General features: G+C 46.8%; 1 protein-coding gene across 3 annotated transcripts in view; it reads left to right on the forward strand.

The window, feature by feature from the left end:
* The window catches only part of CORO1C (coronin 1C), a 54,887-nt gene that overhangs the window by 14,951 nt on the left and 16,238 nt on the right, over positions 1–23,698 (forward strand). For all 3 annotated transcript variants that reach the window (XM_032984833.2, XM_032984835.2, XM_032984836.2), the window contains exons 2-3: positions 9,545–9,744; positions 22,203–22,325. In XM_032984833.2, the coding sequence (XP_032840724.1) occupies positions 9,550–9,744; positions 22,203–22,325 (318 nt within the window). In that variant the 5' untranslated portion in view covers positions 9,545–9,549. The remainder of the gene's footprint in view (positions 1–9,544; positions 9,745–22,202; positions 22,326–23,698) is intronic.

The raw sequence follows: 23,698 nt of genomic DNA on the forward strand, positions 1-23,698 counted from the left end.
TCTGTGCTTTAGGCTCCCAGCACCTGGGTACTACAATCTGCTTGGCTTCTAACTTAAGTTCACCACTGAAGAGGACAGACTATGTCCTGTATCGGGAGTTGAGTTTCAGGTCTAGTGGCTACTGGTGAGCTCCTCTGTCATACTCACAGAGTTATGTTGCTGTTTATTTCATTTTGGCACATTTGATTGCTTCAAGTTGGAGGAGAAAATATAGTTGTTTACTGCTGTTACTACTCTGTCATGTTAGAAAAAAAAGTGCTTGTTCTTTAGCTGGTTAGCTGGGAAAGGTGGGACCTGGTAGTGATTTGGTGAGAAATTAATGAAGCTATGGTGGGGAAGAGCTCTTTCTCCATTTGTGGCCACCATCCTTAGCTGGTACTAAGCTTTTGCCCAAAACCAGGTTTAAAAAACAAAACAAAACAACAAACTTGCAGTGTGTCTCAGGAATATGATCTGGAAGAAGCTTGAGTGTAACCTTCAAGAGAGCAGAAGAATTCAGCAAATTGGGGTAGCAGCTCTGAACAGATTGATACTTCCTTGTTAGCTCTGTTGCACTGATAAGGGAACTAGGTCAGCTCTGTGGAGAAAGCATTTTATCTGCATACTTCTCTTAACTGGAATCCTGGTGCTTGGCTGTTGTAACAGGCTTGCTGACTTGCAGCTCTGCACAGGGGGTTGTGCTCTCCCTCTCATGTTTTCTTCAGGGTCAAAGTGTGGTCTGAAGCCCTGTTGCTTTCCTCTCGGTGGCATGTGCTGTTTTTACTTGGGGGGGGGGGGGGGGGGGGGGGCGGTGATGCAGTCAGTCCCCAGGGGTGTAAGTAGCATCTTCCATCGTGCTGGTGTAATGTGTCTGGCTGAAGTTCATAGAGCTGTTGTTCAGCTCTGGAAGTATATTGCTCCATCTCTTGGCAGTGGCTGAGGATACAGTGTGTGAAGCAGCAGCCCTGGTGTTTATTCCAGTGTAGAAAGTGGGGGAGCACAAAGGTTCTTGGAGGGGGGGGGCACATGACAGGCTGCAGCCTTCTGTGGTCAGCTTCTTAGGGTGGGAATCTGTCAGCCCCAGTGAAAGGTTTCCCTTTCTGTACCCAGTAAAGCTCATTTGGTGCCCACGGACTGTGTAACTGTGGCAGCAAAAGTGGAGGCTGAAATACAGAGATGCACTGAGGCATCTGGGATGCTTAATCCACAGGTACCCTGGTCCTCTTTTCCCCATATATTCTGTATTTTACTTGCCTCTCTGAGGTTTTTTGCCGTATTTCAATGCTTTTTTTTTTTTTTTTTTTTCCTCTGCTCACCTCTGTCTTTTGTTTTCACTTTTACTGACCTTTTTTGCCCAGTGTGTGCTAAATTTCTATCACCTGAACAGCCCCCAATATATCACACATCACTGCCTACGGGGTTGGCAGCTTCAGTGCCAGCTGACAGGAGATACTATAAAAGAAGTAAACCCCAAAGAGGAGGTTGGTTTGGAGGTTGTTGCTCTGCCCCCCGTTGCTGTTCCTCAGCTGCCTCCCCGTTTCAGACCAAGGTTTGTGTAACTGCTGCAGTGTTTCTCTTTGCTGGTTACCCATCCCATTACAGCCTCCTGATAAATCATTTTGTGTAATGATTTTTGTGTGCATTCATTGCTCTAGCTTTATGGTAGATGACAGAGATTAAATGAAGCCAGACAATGCTCTCTTTTCGGGGTAATGACTTTCAACTGTGGTGTTCTTTTGTCACTGTAAATTATGGTAAATGATGTAATGTTAGACTGTAAAGATACAGGCTACAAAATGCTATGGGCAGTAAGATCCCCCGAGAAGATTAATTGCATACCTGGAAATCTTGAAGTGAAAATATCCATTGCATCCTTATGTGAATGTGAAAGGAGTGTCAGCCACAGCATGGGAGATGTGCACAGGGCAAACACTTAGGAATTAACACTTTCTGCTTGATGATGTCTACAAGATTTAAGCATTGTAGGCACTTCTCGGTTAGAGTCCTTCATAATATAATGGTCTTAGTATGATTGTTTCAAGGTACAGCTCTGAAAAACAGAATCGTATCAAGTATTTCACAGGTTAGAACCAACACCTTGCACTTTGTCCAGAAGAGCAATTTCAGCTTATTTTAAGTTTGGGTTGTGTTACATTTTTGAATGTGCTGGGCTCCCCAGTTGAGATATAATCGAATTCCCTGGTAGTTTGTGGTTTAGGTTCCCATCCCAAAATAGAATCTCGCCAGTGGTATAACAGCTGGAAATTTCAGTATTAAGTTCATATTCCAGCTTTTTGTCTTTAAAATGAAGTGAAATCAGATGGCAGGGTCTTGCTCAACCTAGGCTAAAGTAACCAAAGACTGAAAATAATCTGTGCACAAATATGATGTATTTTGGAATTCCGACCATCTGTAGTAGTGTTCACCCTTGGTTGAAATAACTCTGAACATCTGAAAACAAAAGTTCTGTCAGCAATGGACTTAATATGAATTGATTTGAAATGGTACACCATAGAGGGAATAGCATTATGTTTAAAAGTAGAGGACTGCATCAGGGTATCCGTGGCTGTTCCTTTTTTCTGCCAGTAGTTTCATGTGAAGTTGTAGGGCGAGCTGAAATTTTTGTGGCTGTGTGATTTTTTTTTTTTTTTTATTTTATTTTTTATTTTTTTCCACTTCCTCTCTTGCCCAAATATTGCAGGACTTAGTATCACAAGACTGAGTTCATTGATTCCCCTGATACTTGGAGAGGGCAATGAAGTCCTCCTTCGGCCTTGCTGGTGGCATACTGGTTCTCCACCGTGACAGTGGTGGCAATTCACTGCTCTTGTGGTCTCATGCCAGTCGTGGCCTTGCACTCGCTGTAGGACAAGTGCTCACCTTGGTCTCCCGTGGTGGTTAGCTTGCTCCTTTGGGGCTTGTCAGTCCGTGTTCCTTTGGTTTCAAAGAACGGATGGTCTTCGTCGTCCTTGCTACCTGCATGATGGCTCAGCTGGTGGAGCCGGCAGCAAATGCTTGCCTGCTTGCCCCACGGATGTGTCTCACTTTCCTTCCTCTGCCAAAGGTGTGCTCAGAAATGTTGTCCTTAAAATGATCTGGTAGTCTTTTCTTCTAGATGAGTGAGCTTTCTGAGACATTTGTAAGACTCTGCCCTGTGCAGTATGGTAAGGCTGTAAAGTATTTGTGGAATATGTGTGCAACTGTACTAAGCACAAGGCAGTGTATGCCCACAAGAACACGCGTGTGTGTGTGTGTGTGTGTGTGTACAATGTGCAATGCACAACGCATGGGTTACAGAGAACCCACAGAGGTTGCACAACCAAGTGCTCTGAAGTTAAGAAATGCCAGAAGTGAGCGATTAGGTAATAACCTGGGTAATATGTGTTCCCTTTTTCACATGCAGTGGGGTACAGCTGCTGTTACAGTCCCTGCTCCACGGCCCCCTCCCCTGCTACCAAAAAACCCCACCACTCAAACCCAGGACAATCCTCCTGGCCTGTGTGGAGCAGGGGATGTGATGGGATGGTGGTCTCTTTATGGCTTTAAAACCTCTGAATGCTCATATCCTCTCTTCCATATGCAGTCTGTACCTTATCTACCATATGACGTTCGAAGTGCTCTGAAGAGTGAATTACTAGATTCCTTGTGGGCTTTTCTCTGGTGCTTATCTCCATGGTGGCCAACTGCTCCACAGATGTGGCTCAGCCCTTCTGTGAGGGAGGGTGTTTTCTCCGTGCTAGGGGCACTTAGGATTCAGGTTGAAACATCCATGGCCTGATTATTGGCTTAGGATTATAAAATACTTTCCATTATTTTTTTAAAAAAACAGTTTCAGCTCTGAGCTCTCGTTGCTTTTGCAGATGAGGCCCAAGCATCTCAGCCCAGGTGTTCAGAAAGACCTCGGGCCGCACAGTCAACGCACTGGTACTCAAGAAGCCTTGGGGCTTCCCCATGTCAGGCGCCCATGGCCTGGGCTGTCCTGGCTTGTAGCTTCACCTGTGGGATGGTCCCCTCTCCCTGCTGGCCCCAGCACCCTGTCTGACCCATAATAAATGTGGCAGGTGCCCTCTGGTATTAATCATCATTTGCAATTGGTGCTGGTGGAGCTGCCTATAGTGTATCTTTTTTTTTTTTTTTTTTCCTCTTTATCTGCTTCTCCTTCGTTACCTGAGACTGTGCGTTTATTCCAAAGCTGCCACTGATGTGTATGTGACCTCTTCAATAAGGCTTTAATTCTGAGTTTGGGGGCTCATCATCAACAGCTGCAACTTATCTTGACATTTTCCACTTAAGGAAGAACCTTTCCAGTCCCAAGTACCAACCTTTTATAAATGCCCTTCTCCCTATCCAGTGGGTTTGTATCTCCTCACCCTGCTTTAACAGTAGCCTCCGGCTGCCTGTGACTTAAACTAGCCTTTTATTTCAAAAGTCTCCCTTTCCAGAAGGGATCACAATCACATGGGCTGAGCAGGATTTTGCCATTAGTGGGGGGTTTTCCTGTAAGTGTTCCCTAGCAGGATGCGTTTCCTCTTGCATAAGCAGGCTGAAAACCCTCCGAAGCCACAGAAATACATCTGTTGGATTCTTGAGACAGATAAATCCTTTATAAACAGGAAAATGGGCAAACTCATGGTAACTCTTGTGACACATCATGATGGGAGATCAGAAAGAAAAGGAATGAAAAGTGTCACTGTGCAAGCATGGCTGACGGCATCCTGCATTTCTAAGGTCCATTTAAATGCTGACACAAAGGCCAGTGGCTGAGCTGTACAGCGGGCACAGACAGCGGGAGATGAAGTTAAATGTTTGGTAAAATTCAGCTGGAAGTCACTTGACATTTTGAGGGGGGAAAAAATGAGGGGTTTTGAAGGCTCTTTCCTGTGTCTCCACCAGGACGTGTAAGATGCCGTGTGTCATGGAGCGGGATCCAGGAGATCAGCATAGTCGTAGATCTGTCAGCACTTCCATTGTAGTGGTCTTTGCAGGGTGTCTAACGCTTCTGTTTTAATTTTGCTGAGGGCTGTAACTCTGGCAAAATTTAAACTCCTTTCAACTCCTAGTTGTGAGGTTTTAAATCCTCCAAATTTGTACTTTACAAAAAAAGAGAAAATATTTCCTGTCTAGCAAGTGTATGGAGATCGTTCCAGCTCCTTAGCTAAGATTTAACAGCAGAGACAATGATCTAATTAACTTCCTTTTTTAAAACTCTTGCTCCAAGTCCCCTTCCTATGAGTAAATCCCTAGCACAGCCCCACTGACCAGGGATGCACTTTATTGCCCACTTGGCTATTCCCAAAGTCACTTCCCAAGGGGCCTGGGCCACACTTTTGCAAGTGAGGCTGAATCAGCCTGTCCTGACGGTGAATCATCTCAGAGGTTGGGGTCTCACCTGATAATCCTACAAGTGGCTGCTGTGGGAGCCCCAGCCTGCATGGATGGCTGCAACGTGGCCCCGCTGAGAGAACCTGTGGCCACCAAATTCAGCTGTGGTTTTCTTGCAGATGGTGGAGGAGGGGATCCTTTGCACTGCAGCATTAAGAAACAAATGAGGATACTAAATGCTCTTCAGGTTTTAATGAGAGGCTGGGGTAGGGAGAAGATGACCTTTTTTTTGGGGTGCTGAGGATCAAGCTAACCCTGTTTTGTTTTTCACCTGCTCGCTTTCTGCAGTGTGCTGAAAGCTCCACAAGCACTGCTCTTTATAACTACAGCCTGTGCGTTTCCAACCCCCCCCCCTTCGCTTTGGAGAGCAGCCAGATCAAAATGGCTGTGATCCAACGCCAAGCATCACTCCCTTTGCTATGGAAATGAGGACTTGGAGGCTGCTCACCATGTGTTCATCAGAGAGATCCTGCTAAGGATGATGAGCTGTAGGTGGGGAAGAGGGCAGCGAAGGTGTGCTTGAATAAATCTGTTTGGAACAAATAAGGGTATTTTTGGGTACATCTGACTCTTTGCATTTTTTAAAAGTCATTTATAGAAAACCGAAAAATTACCCTTTGCAATCAAATGGTAAAAATGAGGGAAATAAAGTAGTAGAATTTCACCACAGGATAAGGGGTGTTTCTCTTCCATTAGAGTGAAAAGGGTGGCGGACCTCCTAGTATCTGATATTTGAGATAAGCTTTTTTTGGTTTTTGTTTTGGTGGTGGTCTGGTATTGATCAAGCAAAGGAAAGGTGAAATTATCCAAGCCATACAACTAATCCTTCTTCTTAGCTATCATATCCACATTCCCAGCATTAAATCAGACAAATTGCAAAACCCCTGGGTACATGATACGTTGACACCGGGCACTTTGCTGCGTGTTAACTCAGCAAGGCAGGTTTAAGCCCTTGCTTTACCTTCTTCGAAACCATCCGATTTTAATCTTGATGCACAGTGGGATGGGAACACTGCCAGTGGCTGAACAGTCATGAAAACAGACTGTGCACAAAGCAGAGGACTTCTCCCTTCTCCTAGATGAGTTCCATACCCCAGGCAGATGAAGGAGTAGGGTTTTGCTGCAAGGTTTTCAAGAAGGAAAGGGCTGAGCTGGTCGCAAGCTTCCTGCAGTGTTGCAGCACGCCAGGCTTTGCAAGAACATCCCTCCCTGCTTCTCTGGGGTGGCCTGGTGTCACCTCGCCTGCCAGCGAGGGATGGAGGTGGCTGGGAGGGAGGGATGGAGAGAGGAAGGATGGGGGGTGATGCTGCTCTTGCAGGGTGCTGGCCGCAGGACTTGGCAGAGTCGAAGCCGCGGATGCAGCGCCCAAACCGGGAGGAGCCTTCTCGGGGTGAAAATGTCTGACAGGTTTCTGAATGAGTCTACACAATAAATTAGTAACTGGGTGTGGAACTGCATTTTTTTTATGATGTACCTTAATTGTGCCTCGGCCAACTTGATAGTACAGCATGTTTCTTGTCTTTCGGGGGATCTTTGAGTTGAAATTCACCTTTTCTTTGTGCATGATTCAGCGGGGCTGGAGCTCGACTGGGATCCTGCCCTGAATCCACGTAGGGAATGGTGCTGGTGTCCCTGGATGGAGCTGTGCCCTGCCCCACCCACCCACCCTCCTGCCAGGGAGACGGCCACGTGTGCATCCCTGGGGAGACCACCGAGCCGCCGGTGCTGGCACCGCTCCACCTCGAGGCACGACGTACCATCTGCTTCAGCAAGAGTTTCTCCCATCCATTTTGAATAACTCCATCTCTTCCTTTGCCTGAAAACAAAACAAAAACCCGCATCACGTTGTGAGCAGAGCAGTTCTATTCCCCACCCCCCAAATGGGTGCACTTCACACCCAGGCAATTAATTATCTGTCCCATGTGCATCATGGTTTCCTCCTAATATTTCATAGTCCAATTGCATGAAAGCTCCTGGCTGCCCCTGCTCCAGCCAGTTGCAAAGCTGAATGTGAGATCTCTGGGTGCTGCTGTGTGTTACGAGCGTGAAGAGATACCGGTGTTCGGATTTTGCACTCTTACCTGGTGCCTGGAGCTGGAGAGAGCTCCTGGTTTATGACTTCTCACTGCACTTCAGTGTCTCTGCGTGTGTCCAGTGTGGGACAGGCCTTTTGTCTGTGCTGTCAGTTAAATAGTTGACAGAAAGTGTATTACGCAGTTCTATTAACTGATGTTAAGGACAGAAGAAGCCTAAGTTCCTCTATAATGTGATGGTAATGGCTAATAATTTATATATAGCTTTTTTAATGTGGACATCTTAAACACTCATAAAATTTTGCATTTAAAAACTACACCCGTTTTTCTCAATCTGAGTTTTTAATAAAATGGTGTTTGTGGCACTTCTGTAGCTTTGAAATGACCGAGTTAAAGGGGGGGATTTAACAGTATAGAAATGGCACCGTGAGAAACGCTGCGGGGAAAACCCCCCTACTCAGAGCCCTTCCCACCTCCGCCACCAGCTCCTAGAGGTCAGGACATGGGTGGCTGAAAGCCATCGCCATCTGCTTGGCCCGTCACTGGCCTCCACCCCACACCTGGGGACAGATGTCCCCCTTGCAAAAATGACCCCATAATGGGTGCATTTAATCACCCGTGTCTGTCAGCTTTTCCCCCGGATGGGTACCTCGTCACGCTGGGGGCTCTGATGGCACTTGTGCCTCGGCAGCAGCTTCCCCGACCGGAGCCACAGTGACGAAGGCCAATTCCCAAACGCGTCAGGGGGGAGAGGGGGAAAAACAAATACTCTGATTATTTTTTCTTATCTATGCAGAAACTGGAGTATTTCACTTGATAGCTGTCTGCTACGTTAATTATAACATTTTTCTCCTCTTCAAACATACTATGTGACTGCTTATTTCCCAGCTCTGATGAGCACTTTCCTCTAGTTATTCACCTTTTTGTTGCTGTTTTTTTTTTTTTTTTTTAAAAAAAAAACCTTCTGAGACTACAAAACAGTGATCATTCTGAAGTCTCTTTTTCGCTACGCTTTCATGCAAAGCCTCTGCAGTTTGAGACAAGACGTACAACCTTTTATCACTTTTGCGGCAGACAGGCTGTGCAGAGGGAGTCGTGCTGGAGCCGCATTCAGAGTCTCTCACTTGAGAGCATCAGGCTGGTGGGTCTGGAACAAGAAGCTCCGTGAAGCTTAAGCAATTTTTCCCAGCCTCTGCATGTGCTTGGGGACCTACTGGGAGGCGAGACAGGAGGTGGACTCCGCTTATTTTTTTTTTTTTTTTTTTTGCTTTCCCTAGAGACTGGGGCAGAAATATTTCTCTCATATGTAAAAGCAAGATGCTATATGGAGGCTCCTCCTCCTGCGAGCACTGATTGAGGGAGAAGAAAAATTGGATAATGGGAAAAGCCCTTCCCAGGTGTGAGGGCTCTATAAGGTTGCATACGCAGAGGGCAGGACGGTCACTCGATTCCAGGGCCGGTGTTCGCACGCGGTGTTGAGCTCTGGAAGAAGACACGGGTGCTGGAATTTTCCACGCCAGTCCCTTTCCCTCTATTCTAACTCAAGCCTTCTTGAAAATTATTTTTCTCAAGAGCAGGAGAAGTGCTACAGACACACTAAGTTAATTTGAGTCATTAGCTTCTTTCCATTACTCCTTTCTGCCTAGGAAACTTAATTTTATTATTTCTTAGTGAGATTTTGGAGTTAGAAGAAAGACGTGGAAGCTAGCGAACATGTGGAACCACTTCACAGGAACACCGGATTTTGAGAGCTTGCATTTTTATTTACATCTTCTGGACCCTGTCTGACTTGAAAGTAAACAAGTTCAATCTGAGACCAGATTTATCCCCGAAAATATGTGGAGACTTGTCTAAAAACTGCTTTTAGGATTAGGAACTTCCTTTACTGCAATAAGAGAATACATTTACAATGGGAAAACTGATGCTTAACCAGCAAATTCTTTCTGTAAAACACCCTTGGAAGTGCAGTTCAGTTGTGTTTAGTGCAAGACAGCCTGAAACTTTATTTAAAAAAAAAAAGAAAGGGCAAAACCAGCTGAGAGTTTAGCAGGTCTAAAGTAAGGTGCAGGAATAGCAGGAATCTTCTGGGAAGCAGGAGGGCCCCACATCTCTAACTGATCTCCTTCTTTTGACATTCCTCTTCTCCGCAGACACAATGAGGCGAGTGGTACGACAGAGCAAATTTCGGCACGTGTTTGGCCAAGCGGTGAAAAACGATCAGTGTTATGACGACATCCGCGTTTCCCGTGTTACTTGGGATAGCTCCTTTTGTGCAGTAAACCCCCGATTTGTTGCAATAATTGTAGATGCTAGCGGTGGCGGAGCGTTCCTGGTGCTGCCTTTGCACAAGGTAAGTGTTTTTTGAAAGTTTGGGGGGTTGTTTTTTGTTTTTGTTTTGTTTTTTTTTGCTGTTACACACTCAACTTTGTTGTCATTTCAGCACTTGTTTATGAATAACATAAAAGCTGTGAAGTCTCTGCTGTGTTGTGACAAATGCTGCTCAGTAATGCCATGTAAAAACCCATTTAATGTCTCTGTAATCAGTGTAATGCTTCCTGTACATTACACACAGTAAATAAGCGGTTTGCTTGACTAATCTGAGCCAATTCTTTATGGCAGAAGTTTTTACGTAGAATCATACCCCTAATGAAGCCTCATTATTTATGACAGCAGTGGTCAGGTTTTTCCACTGTCAGGGGTTCAGCTTTTTGAGCTCTGCCAGCATTGCTTAATTTGGGAGTGCACCTGACCATAACTCCTTGCAGCCCCGTAGCAGACGGATGCGAAGGAGTGAGCTGCCTCCCAGAAGGACAGTTCCACAGGCTTGTACCCCTCTGAGCTGGTTACTCTTTCTCTATACAGTGTAAGAATAATCTCAGTAAGAAAACAGCTCCTCCAGGTACCATCACAGCTCTCCTGCAGTCCTCCCAGGGCTGTGTCTGGACTTTATTATATTTCAGCCAGACCTTATTATCCCCCAGTACCTGACATGCCGAGGAGAGGGGCTTCATCTGAGCTTGGGCAGGGAAACACCCTTTTTATTCTCTCCTGTGCAAAATGCTGCTAAGTCTCCAATAAATAAACTTTCACTGAGCCTGTAGATACCCTCTACTTCTTTCTCTTAAGGTTTGAATTTATTTGTAGAACCCCAGGGGTCTGCTTTGCAAAACACACAGAAAAGTTTGGTTCCTGTCCATCGGCCGTGAGAATGGCCGGATCACAGGTTTGGAAGGAGGCTGGAAAGATGAGTACAGAAGCCTTCCTGGCAGTCTCGGGTATAAAAGCACCCAAATGAACAGGAGCAGTGTCTCAGACTGGAACAAATTCCTGCTGCCCCCTGATACTGCATGGGAAAAAAAAAAATCACAGAGCATCTTTCTTCCACCCTTGTTGGAGAGCGGTGCTCTCATCACCCTTCCTGGTGCTTAACCAGCAAATTCTTGCGATGAAAGTCTTTTTCTGTAACGTTAGTTTCTTCGTGACCCTCGAGCTTTTCTCTTAACTATACACTTAAGATATCCTCAGTCTGTCATCAGCCCTGTCCTTTTTTTCCCTAGCTCCATTTGCAGATCTGCCCTGTTTATATATAGAAATAGTGACCAGAATTGAATATAGCATCCCACATGGCAAGTGCATTACAGGAACAGAGGCAGAGAGTTCTCACTTATGCCTCAGTTGTGCTAAGCAAAGCAAGCCAAACCCCTAACCTCCTTAAATAGCTCTCCATTTTCTTCCTCTTATTTAACAGCGCTTCTTTGCAAGGATTCTGGTTTGTGCTCCTCTTCGGGCCACGTGTCCTGCTCTTGCCCAAGCCACACACGATGGGACAGACCTTGGTTAGAAATTCCTTGCTCAACACCGCACACGGTTGCGCTCCTGTTGCATCACGGCACAACCGCCGATGGCAGAGGACGTGCACCCCTCTTTTTCTCTTACCTCCCGGATGTTTTTTCAGTCCCTGGCAGAAATTCCTGCTACTTCTGTGTGATCTGGCCTTTTTTTCATTTTTAAGTGCCATCTTACGCTTTGAGGGGGTTTAAGTGTATTCCATTATTCTTCCTGCTCTCCTCTGTATTTGTCATTGCCTTTGTGCCCTCAGCCATGTTCCTGTCTTATACAGCTATTTAATATTCATATATAAGGTTTCAAAAACCTCATATATGAAGCAAAGCTGGAGGAACTCTCTTCCTAAACCCCCCAGCCTGACACTTTCTTTTGCAATGCAACACGTTGCTGGCTTTGCTCTAGCCTGCTCCTATGTTCCTCATTTATTTTTATAGCTTCGGCTGATGAAATTATTCCTTCAGTTCCTTCAACACCCTAACACTTTGATTTCTGGTTGAGCCCCTTTGGCAGAGGTTTTCAGCAAGTTCCTGCAGCAAGATCCTCGCTGTTATATTCCGGGAGGGGGGGGGGGAAGGTCAATTTTAAACCATGGTTTGGGTATGATTTTTAAAATCGAGCCATCAAAATACACTCACTGCAGTTCAGAGCCTTGATGCAGGGGGCTGCGGGGAAAACGTCCCTCCTGTAACTGAATGGCATCATGTCCGCTCAAATCCCGCGCTGTGCGGGTCATTCTGTATTATTTCTCATGTGGCTTCACCTTTCGTGAGGGCTGAGCCGAGCCTGCGCTTCAAAGGGCCCGCGTGATCACAGAAAGGGAGTTTTTCCTCATTTTAAATGTCTTTTTCCTTTCCAAGTTTCGCTAATAATGGGTTTTTTTTTGTTGTTGTTGTGGCGCTGGCTTTTCGCTGCCAGGCTGGCGGCTCCCGGCCCGGGGCAGGGGGTCGGGGTGTGTGTGGGGGTGTGTGTGTGTGTTTTTGGGGTGGGCTGAGCGCCCCGCGCTCCCAGCTCCCCCGCCCTTCCCGCCCCGCCGCGCGCGCGCACCCGCTCCCGCCGCAGCGGCACTGCGGCGGCCGCGGCTTTTTACCTTATATGGTCATGGCAGCGCTCGGGGCCGCCGGCCGTCGGCGCGCTGATTGGCGGGGGCGGGGGCGCGGCGCGGCAAGTGCGCGGCCGTTAACCCCTGCGCTGCCGCGGCCCCGCCGCCCTTTCCTTCGCCCTGCGCCGCCCCTCCGCCCCCAGCCCCCCGCGGGTGGGGGTGTGCGGGAGACCCAGGCGGCTGCATCCTCCCTGCGTGTCCCCCCTCTCCACTCCATCCCTGCGTGTGTGTGTCCACCCCCCTTCCAGCCCTACGTGTTCCTCCCTGCGTGTCCCCCCCCTTTCCACTCCATCCCTGCGTGCCCCCCCACTTTCCACTCCATCCCTGCGTGTCTTTCCCCTTTCCACTCCATCCCCGTGTGTTCCCCCACTTCCATCCCTGAATCTGTCCCCCCTCTCTCATCCCTACATGTCCCCCCTTCCATCCCTGCGTGTTTCTCCCCGCATGTTCCCCCCTTTCCACTCCATCCTAGCGTGTTCCCCTCCTCTGCCATCCACGAATGTGTCCCCCCTCCTTCCATCCCTGCATGTTCCTCCCTGCATGTCCCCCCCTCTCCACTCCATCCCTCTGTGTGTCCCCCCCTTTCTACTCAATCCCTGCATCTTCCCCTCCTCTGCCATCCCTTCATGTGTGTCCCCTTCCAACCCTGAGTGTGTCCCCTCCCTTCCATCCCTACATGTCCCCCCCTCCATCCCTGCGTGTTCCCCCTCTCTCCACTCCATCCCCATCCCAGGGCTCCCTGCAGACCCGGGTGCGGAGCAGCAGCCGCGGGGGCCGGTGCAGCTGAGCGGGGTTTGCTCTGTGGAAATGCTTTGTCTGAACTTCCTGTTTTTTGCGTGCACATGTGCAGGGGCTTTGCCAGCAACTCGCCATTCCCATGCTCTAGCAAGAGCCACGGCCGCCGTCTGGCTTGCTGAAAAATGCAATTCCCGCAGGTTGGTTGGTCTGCAGAGAGATGGCCTCTGTTGGAATGAACCACATAGTTCTAAAAAGCTGTAATTTATATCAGTAAATGGTGTGGAGATGATAAGACTCAAGCTAATCAGCATTAAATGCACACACTAGGGAAAAACACTGAAAACTCGCCCACTTATTCCAGGCTATGGGTGACTGTGGGTTAGTGTAGAATATTGCCATTAAACTGGAAGCTTGCAGGTTTTTAGAGTTGATTGTTCTTTCAGCCTTATCCTAGGCAAAATGGGGTGCACAGGGAGGGAACCCCAGGATAAAACTTCAATAAAACAGCACGTGCCTCAGCCTTTGCTTGGTGGTGGGGATGTGCCCGCCATCAGGTGAGATGGAGATCATCTGCCATCCAGGTTAGATGGAGATCACCTCCAGTGTGGTGGGTAGTTGGGAATTAGGGAAGAGCCAGGCAGGTAAGGGAAGAAGCGATTCTCCTGCTCGCATCCCCCTGAGATCTCGGGCTGAGATCAGTTTTGGTCCCTGCTGTATAAAAAAAGCTGTGGCCAGGCTGGAGAGGTCCCAGAGAAGGGCCACAAAGATGATCAAGGGACTGGGAATCCATGTGAGGAAAGGCTGGGAGAATTGGGTTAGTTTGAGAAGAGAAGGCTTAAGGGAGACCTTATCACCATGTTCCAGTGTGGAAAGGGTGGCTGCAACGAAGATGGAGACTCCCTTTTTTACAAGGAGTCGCATGGAAAAGAGGTGGGGGAATGGGTACCAGTTACTGGGGAGATTCCAGCCTCCAGTAACTTGGACACAAAAGGAAAATTTTTCACCAGGAGAACAGTCAGCCACTGGAATAACCTCCCCAGTGAGGTGGTGGATTCCCCAGTGTGCTGGGCCATCCTGTCTAGCCCAGGCTTTTGCCAACAAAGGTTGGACAAGCTGATCCTTGAGGTTCCTTCCGAGCCGGGATTCCGTGAGGAGCGGGATGGGCTTGTGCTCGGTGGCAGGTTGGGTGCTTTCACAACAGCCTTGTGCAAGGGCCCGGAGTCGGTCATTCTGCTTTGCTCCCACACGTCATTCCCAGCAAAATGAACCCCGGACTGCCGGTTATCCGCCGGGATGCTGGTAGGAAGGGCTGTGGGCTCATCTCCCTTCCGACGACGATGGAAACAGCAGGGCAGAGATCTCCCTGCCTCTGCCATCAGAGGAGAAGGGTTGTGGGAGATTCTACTCGCCCAACTCGATGGGTGATCCCTGTTTTACAGACCGGATGAACATTTTGTGGGTTTCTTGATGTGCTGGGCAAAGCGACTTGCAAATACCCGGGTTTAGTGCATGGTTCTGGTGCTGGGTCTACATTACAGCAGAACTGGATACAATTTGGGTTTTTTTTTCACCCCTTCTGGAAAAAATCTTTTCAGTTTGTATCTGCAAAGAAAAAAGCTGTTGCAAAGGGTTCCTGTTTCAGTTCATCTAGAAAGATGCCTTCAGCTGAAAGTCATGTTACATAAGGCCTTTAGAAGAGGCTTTATTCAGTCCCCTTTGGATATACCTTTTATTAGATTTTTCCATTTGTGTTCCTGACTTCTCCTTGCGCTCCCTGTGCATAGGCAGCATTCCTGCAGAAGCTGTGATCAGATGGGTGCCCCGAGAGGCAATTAGTGCGTGGGTGGGTGAGTGCACACCTCAGGAATGATCTTCTGGAAGGAGTATGTTGTTCTGCAAGTGACATGCCTTAGTGTTCAACCATGGCATATGTAAGTTGTTAATCAGCTCTTCCAGATTCTCGTTCCTCCAGGAAGGACTGGGAGGGGAAAAAAAAAAAAATCATCTGTTTCTGAATTGTGTATAAAATAAAATCAGGAGGTGCTGCTGTGATGGGCTCACTGAGCCTTTCCAGCAATTTTAGGTGGAGTGTGGATGGAAGGATATGAATTAAAATGAGTTGCTGTCATCTTGACTTGGGCTGCCGTGGAGCCCCTGTCAGTGCTTGTGCTGGAGGCCTTTTTCATAGCAATGTCCCTGTCAGAGAAGTTTGCAAGGTTGAAGACTATCAAGGGATATTTCCCCCTAAATTTTGGTCAGACTCCCATGCAGCTCCAAGTAGTTTGGAATGGTGGGTGGAGGAGATTAAAATTCAGACAACTCTGCAACAGCTGAATAAAAAAGCAAGATGTTGGTGGTTTTTAAAGATCCAAGTTATCTTGTGACCAGTGAAACTGCTAAAACCTGGTTTCTTGCGGTTTTCTCCTGCCCTCACTCTGCATCGAGCAAATGTTCCCCAGCTTCTTTACACAACCTTTGTCTCGTGGCCCATCAGCACGTGCCCACCTCCCGTGGGTGCCTCTGTAACCCAGCTGGGGTGCCTGTGCCGCTCAGGGGGGCATGTAGGAACTGCACCTTCCCTAGTGGGGCACTAATTTGGATTTCTTTCTTTTATTTCTCTTTGGATTTTTCTCTAAAGCTGCTGTAAATAAAAAAAAAAAAAAAAAAAAAAAAGAGATTCATCACTGTCAGTTCGATTCTAACAGATCATCAGGTTCTAGTGTACTGGGGAAGAGAGGACAGCAGTGTGACTAATAAATATCATTCCTCTAGGAAAGCAAGCAGCAAATACTGTCCCCTATCATACAGTCAGCCAACAGTTTGTGCAAATATTGCTGCAGTTTTAAGGCCTTGTTCAAAAATGAAAATGGAAGGTGCACTTGATAGTTTTGTCTATTTTTTGAGATTGTTGCACTTGGAGAACGCTACGCATGATCCACATCTGCCTTCCTGTCTGCATGCAGTGGTTAAAATGGAGTGTAAAGAGTGGAGTAAGTCCTCAGAAGTTCTGTATTTAGCCAATATTCTGATGAAAAGTAATGTTGCTCTACCAGCAGCATGGATTTCTGAGTGGCTGTCTCTATGGCATAATGTCACTGGTTTACATAGGATACAAACGTATATATGCAAACCATACATATATGCACTTTTATAGCAGGGCCTGAAATGGAGGGTAAAATCCTGGTGTAGCTGTTTAAAACTTCCAGCTAGACTGAAATCTTGGAAGTCCAGGGACAAAATGAGTTCAACAGAAATGGTTGGAATAGAACGGCTTCTTTCCTGGGATCTGTCCAGACGTTCTTCTGACTCCTCCTTCCCCGTCTGCATTTTTACTGGTCCCAGTTTGTTTTGCCATGGCTGATGCTGGAGTCCTGGCTTGCCTGTTCCTGGCTTTTGGGGGTGAACGTGTTTGGGTGACGCGAGGCTGTTGTTTCCCGTGGATCCTTCCTGGGCACTGCCTCCTCACTCAGCACCTCTGCCCCCTTTGCATGGGTGCTCGTCTCCCACTGCCCCTGAACTGCAGGCGGGTTTTACCACTTCATCCTTAAACTCTAAACTTTTAGGTCCCCGATTAGTTTTCCTTCAGTTGGAAAGGGCGTACACCTGTTTTACTAACAGGGGAATTAACTGCTTCAGGGACAGAACAAAAGAATGACTCGATATCTTTTTAATTGTAATGTAATTTCTGGGCAACAGGCCTCTTTGTTTTGAATCTCTGCATCTTCTGCCCAGAGGACTTCCTCAGCTAAAAGTTAGCTGGGGCTGAAATTTAATTTTGCAGTGTGTTTAGAGCTTTTCTCTAGAAACTGGGATGGACATTAGCCGAAATGCTGCAGCTGTGGTGTGCACCCATCTCTGTTTGATGGGAGTTAGCACTTTGGGTTGGCTTTTGGGGGGCTGCTTGTGTGGTTTTTTTTTCCCTTTTTTAAAGCCTGAATGTGAGTAGCTAATCGTTGCAATTCATTTTGTGAAGGATACTGCAGCTAAACATCTATTTTTCCAGCATAGAGCATCCTGCAGTTGCAACCAGCTCTTACCTCTCCGTTCTCTGGCCACCTGCAAGCACCTGCTGCAAACCCCACAGTCCCCCAGCTCCTGCAGCTCCTCTCCCGGCGACGTGAGACGAACCTTGCCATTGCTGCCTGGAACCCTCCAAACTGTGCTTTGAGCTGGGATGCCAAATCTGGGGCCGTGCAGGTTTTTAAAAGCCCTGCTCGGGCAGGGTTGGCTTTGTGCAGGATTCCTGTCTGTCACCGCCGTTTTCTTCCCTCCTCTTTGTGCATCCATTTAGGTCTGGGCACTCCGGAACACGGACCTTTGTCTCGGTTCTGCAGCAGCCCGTAATGTCTACTGTAATGTCACAGCCCCGCAGATGTCAAGGTGATAAAACAAGAACGGAAGCACTGCGGAGGAATTCTTGGAGGGCACAAGCAATGTTTCTAGTGGTCCAGTTTGAAAGCAGTATGTAGTTATGAATGCCATGAAGTCTCTTGTTGCATGACATTACAGTAGACCTTTTGGGAGTAACACTCCTCATAATGTTCCGAATTAGTTATGGATGCCTTGATTGGTTTGCTGGGTGACTAATGTCTATTTGTCATGGTCACGAGAGAGCAATGCACTTTCATTACGTCCTGCTGCAGTATTTTCTCCCAACTGCCTCCTGCATGACCAGCTGCTGCAACCAGAGGTGGAGGTTCAGTGGCCAGAGCATGTTACATTTCACTCAACTGGACTTTGTGAAATGTGTATTTTCCTTACAACAAACTCAAAATTTAGCGAAGAAAAAAGGAATATTTTCTCTAGCAGAGAAAAGGCACTAGCTGGTTTTTCTTTCAAACTTTGCAGTTGTGACCTGATTTCCTTCCTCAAACTTCTGCAAAGTAAGGTGGGGGGGGGAATTGCTTTTGCTTGTGCAACTTGATGCCACTTCCCTATTTTAAATGGCGATCTTAATGATCACAACCATGGGTTGGGGGAAGCAGCTGTTCTCCGTGATATTTTTACCGTAATCCATGAGCTGTTTCCTGCAACCAATTGCCCTTTTCTGGCAGAGAAGCAATTGTAAGGCAGTCAATTAATTCATGAAGCTACCCCTTTTAGGAACAGTTTTCCTGTGCTGCTTATCTGTCCCTTCTGGATTTAATAACAACTTCTTTTTTTCTTCTCATCTGTCATTTTTTCTGATCCGGGATACATGAAAGCACTAAACAAATTCATTCATTTGGTAAGGTCAGTTTACCACCTGTTGAAGGACCTGAGTATTGAGCGTGCTTCTAGTCAACGCCGTCCAATAGTAATTCTCAATTTCATCTTCTTGGCTAACTTTTCATAAAATACAACTCTGAGTTTCAAATGTTGTTACTGTGATGTGTTGCTCAGCCAGAGTCATAATGGATTCTGAGAAGGATTTAATTTCTTGAAGTCGTACTGAGTTAATTTTAAGCTGTGTATCAGCACTTGAGATTTATTTTAAATCCCTAACTAATTAAAAGATTACATTTTAAAAATAAATAAATCAATCCCCAAACCTGGGATTATTACGGTAGCATGCAAACGCACCCATTTGGCAGGAAAGTTGCAAACCTCATGGTGTTCTTGTGGCAGAGGCTTTGAAAAGGAATTTTCTTTAGAAACGTTGAATTTGGTAATTTTACAGGCTGGTGGTTTTTTAATACCCTACTGCAGGCTTTCTGGTCTTTCCCTTTTGGCAAAGCCCCCCAGATATTGTTTTTAAAGCTCTTCTGTGCACAGCTAGTCTCGCGCAATGCCGGGAATAGGGATCCCCTGCTCCAGAGAGGGGAACGCTGCTGGGAGGAGGAAGCCTGTGGTGCAGCCTGCACAGACAGTATTTACAAACCTGGATTAGAGGTGTCATAAAGTAACACATTTGAGACAAAACCTGCTCATTTCTCACCCTGCTGGGTGGTTGAGGGAAAGGTGTTCTGGGTCAGGCCCTGGGGTTATTGTCCTTTGACAGCTCCTCCCCGGCCCCCTTTGAAGGGTCACACTTTGTTTTTTTTTGGTTTTTTTTTTTTTTTTTAAAGTGGAGCAGATGAAGTGCATTTAAAAGCATTGCTGAGGAGAGCTCTTGCTCTTTGTTACATGTTCAGGAAAGCACCGTGGTTTTCTCTGCCTTGTGAAGATGGTTTTGTGTCTCTGACCACAAGGCAGTAGCTTTTCTGGAAGTGGTTGGACTCTCCCAGCCGAACTGCAGCTTTGAGCAGCATGGCAGCCTTTGGCCAGGAAGCCTCTCTGTCCATTTACATCCTTATTTATTCTCATTTTGATATTTTGACACTATTCTTTGTGGACCCTGGTGAGCAGCTGAGCTGGTGCAGCAGTGCCCTGCCCGAGTGTGGGAGTTGGTGCTGCTGGGCTGTGCATCTCCCTGGCGTTGTCTTCTTCTGCCAGACCCTGGGGAGCTGCTCTGTTACAGGCAGTGGGGCTTCTCCTTCTTTTGTCTGGACTCTGCTTGCTTGGTTTTGTGAATTTTTGGGAATAAATATGCTAGAAGTTGCTTGAAGTTAGTGGATCTCCCGCACTGCTTCTAAATAATATCTCACTTTCCCCATCCTTACTCTGTTCACTTGTTAGACATGGTTTTTGGATGTGACTATCCATGTCCCATCAGGAAAAAGGTGCACTTTGCACATGATGCAGACAAGCATCTGTTCACCTCTAACACGGTGCAAAAAAATTTCTGCTCAGTTTGGTTTAACTTCCCCTTTGTGCATCTGCTATTTCCTCTTGACTCAGATAGCTCTGGCCTGAGAAATGTGTGCTGTCCTTGTCCAAAACAGCCGCGCCTGTGCTTCCATCTCAAGTTCCTCAGCTCGATGACAAGACTGAGTTTTATTCTAACTTGGTGGCAAGACTGAGCTTTACTCTACCTTGCTGCTTCGCCCGCTGAGGGAAGGGGGTTTCCTCCCCCGTGGAGCTGGAAGCCCACGGCTGCGCTGGTCCCTTCTGCTTTTGGGCATCGGGAGCTCACACAGAGCCCCCACCATCTCATTTTCCTCGCTGCCCTCGGAGTGCTGCCGCTTAGTGAGCTAATGGAAGTACAAGATAGCTGGTTTAAAAAATGAGCTCCGGTTTAGGTGATCAAAAGCAGGCGGTGGGGCTGCCTGGTCCCTGCGGTCAGCTGGCGGCTGCTGCTGCTGCTCATGCTGCTCAGGTTCAGCGTGATCAAAACTGAAAGGTGAAGTTTGTGGTTTAATTTGTTCAAATGGATTTTTTTTTTTTTTTCCTCCCTGCAGTAATAACTTACTGTAAAAATTCTAAAACTAAACTGACAAGCACTCACGCAGCCTGCAAATAATTACTGTAGGCTCCTCTTAGAGGATTACTCTGAGCCCTGTCTAGGAGCAAGAACGGGTAGTCACTGACGTCTCACAGTATTAGTTGTTTTTTTTCTTTTGATTTAGGTCTATATTTGTATTTAGCCTGTAATGTGACTTCTGAAATACGTTCGTGCGCATATGCTTTGCATGGTTCTTTTTTAATTAGATAAATTAAAATGAATGGGCTATACATGTCAGTTGGACGTATTAATTTTTTTAAATCCTATTTCACGTTATGGCATCCAGGAGGGATTACACAGACTTTAATTTTTGGATGGCTGGTTTATGGCTTTCCATCCACAACACTTTCACTTTTAATAATTTCAAAACCATTTGAATCACTGAGACAGTCCTTTTTTTAAAAAAAAATACTTAAATTTGGCCATTTAGGAAATAGTGGTTCTTTTATTTCTATAACTTAGTCTGTTTGGATCTATACCTTAATTTGTTGCTAGTAGATGTCTCCAGGTCAGTAGTCTTCAAAAGCCAGTATCCAGCATTGTCTTACGTACAAAGAATCAGAATAGTGTTGAATAGGAACAGCCTTCTGCATGGAGATGGGTAGGAGGCATATATTAAAAGATGTAACCTCCAAGGTTGGGGAATGTTATCACCAAACAGCAGAAGTGAAATGCCAGCCATTTCTTCTGCATATTTAAACACAAAAGAAGACGACCCCGTTCCAGACCTCTCCCTCCTGTCTCTCTTCTCCCATCGCTCATGAAAAGGCCGTTGCGGCATTCCCTGGAAACTAAACCCCTCGGAGTGGGACCTGGGTTCTGGCCGTGGAAGTTCAGGAGTCTCTTGCTCACCCCGCTGCTACTGCTGTGGTTCTTCAATATTTTAAATATTGCTTCCCGTGTTTTTTACAAGGCTTGACCAAGAGAGGTAGCAAGGATTAGCTAGAGTGGTTTTTATTTCCTTTCACACAGAGGAAGCTGGGGTATTAGGTACATCAGCAGTTTGGGGGGGGGTCGGGTGCTTCAGGATATTAAGGGGCTCCATCAGCAAAATGTAGACCCACTTGGCAAAGCTGATGTCTTTGCAACAACTCCGTTGGCATCGCTAGACTTGTCTCAGTTGAAGTGGGAACATCTCATTAGCTTGTTTTCTTGGGAAGTTTATCTGTGTAGTGAGCTTGACTTCAGCAGCATGCTGGTGGCCTTGGTCCTCTGGCTGTAGAGAGGCAGGTACGGGTCAGGGATGGGTGGCTGTGGCAGTCTGTTGGCAGTATTTACTCCTGAAAACAGTATTTTGCCCTGCCCAACTGTGTCCTAAAAACTGTCCATCTAAGCAAAATATTTCTGTGATGAAAACAAGCAGACATGGTAAATTCAATGACCAGCAACACCCTTCAATTAAAATTTTAGCTTGGTTATCTTTAGCTGTTGCTGGCCACCATAGTGAAGCACAGACAAAACCAGAGCTCCCCCGGCCAGGCAGAGCCCTCTTCCCGAAACACTGGGGATGGACAAAGGGACGGCGTCACAACAAATGCTGAAATACAGGCAGCAAAGCCACCCCTGCATCCGCAGGGGAGCAAAGCCCTCCTGTGCTGAGTCTCTGAACCCCTTTCTTGCACCATCGGGAGTTTCCAGCTACTTGGTGCTGGAGAAGAGAGTTGCTGATTTGTTTCCTCTACTGATAGATGAGATGATTCAAATTTCATGAAATTGTGACTGCTGGAAGAGTTACTGGAGAATTGGGAAGGATCTTCCTCCACTCGGAGGTGTGCTCTGGGCTGTCTGTGTATTACAGCTCTTTCTTGTTTTCCCCCTTCAGACAGGCAGAATTGACAAGTCCTACCCAACAGTGTGTGGCCACACAGGACCGGTGCTGGACATAGACTGGTGTCCTCATAATGACCAGGTCATCGCCAGTGGCTCTGAGGACTGCACCGTCATGGTAAGTGTATTTCATTTGTTTTGGGGGGGGTGGCATTTGCTTCACTCTAAAAATGCTGCTGCAAATTACACTTGTATTTCTGAAGACATCCCCTGGTCCGACGCCGAGGGCAGGGTCCTTGCTGGTGGGCGTTCTGCACCTTTTGTCTCATCTTAAGAAATGATGCTATGGTGGCTACGGGACCTAGCTAAAAATTAAAGCAAAACTAGTGGACTGAGCTTTATTACCTGCATAGCAGCAGAATTTGGACTCTCACAGTTGGTACTTTCTTCTCACGCTACTGTTTGAGAAGGTGCAAGCAACCTCAGGCTTTTGGGACGAGTCTCTTCAGCCCTGAGATGGAACTTCGTGTAACGGACTTGGCCTGTGTCCTCCTGGCTCTGTCTTCAATTGCTCTTCCATTTTCCCTTCTCCTGGGGATTTGTCTGAGGTTTGGGAAGAGGGAAGAGAAGAAAGAGTGCCATGAGGTGGTTTGATTTGCAGTGCTTTGCAGAAGGCAGTGGTCATTCCTTACCTCAGTATCCTAATAGATGCAGTGGTGTGTGTTGGGGAGAGGTGGGGATTGGAGGCAAACAAGCCCATCAGGTTTCAGAATCGCTTCAGCCCTTGATTTAAGGGCAACGCTTTTATTTTTTCCTGTATCTGCAGGTTGTGAGTAGATGTTAGAAGGGCTTTTTGTAATATATAAATTAAAAATAATCCAAGTTCTGCACCTGCCAACCTTGGTCCTGAGACCTGTTTTACCTCAGTCAGAGCCCACTGAACAATAGACGACCTTGCTCCGTGATGGATGTGGAATCCTGTGTATGCAAACACAGCAGAATAAGTGAAAGAAAATCCTTGTAAGATGAAATAATGCCAAATAACTTCAGTGATCTTTGGCCATATTTAGAAATGCTGTAGGCTGAATGTTATATTGAAATCTTATTATAGATCATGTCAGATAAATTCCTTTGCTTCTGTTCATCGTTAAAATGTTTGGGAGGGGATTCATCCCAAGAGGCTTATCCTGGGACAGCTCTTGCCTGTGATCTCTCAGTCTTGGAAGCTGAAGCATGTTAACAAAATGTGCTATATTTAATATTAAACAAAACAACAAGCTTCTGTGTTTGTAACGTTCACTACTGGACTAGAACTAAGCTTTGAAGGATGCAGGAATGTTCCTCCAGAAACCAGGATCCAGAAGGGCTGCGAGTCGGAAGGAACGGTCTCTGAAACATGAGCATCAACAGAAGCAGGCGACGCTGAGGTCCGCAGCTCCCTTCTTGGAGGCAAAATAAGTCTCTAATCCAAGTGCAATGAGAAGTATGTGGTGAGGCTCCAGAGGGATAGAATTACGTAGAAAAACCAACGGTGTTCAATTACAAGTTGTC

This window comes from Tyto alba, unplaced genomic scaffold (assembly GCF_018691265.1).
Source record: "Tyto alba isolate M040663 unplaced genomic scaffold, T.alba_DEE_v4.0 Super-Scaffold_44, whole genome shotgun sequence".
NCBI classification, from domain to species: Eukaryota; Metazoa; Chordata; class Aves; order Strigiformes; family Tytonidae; genus Tyto; species Tyto alba.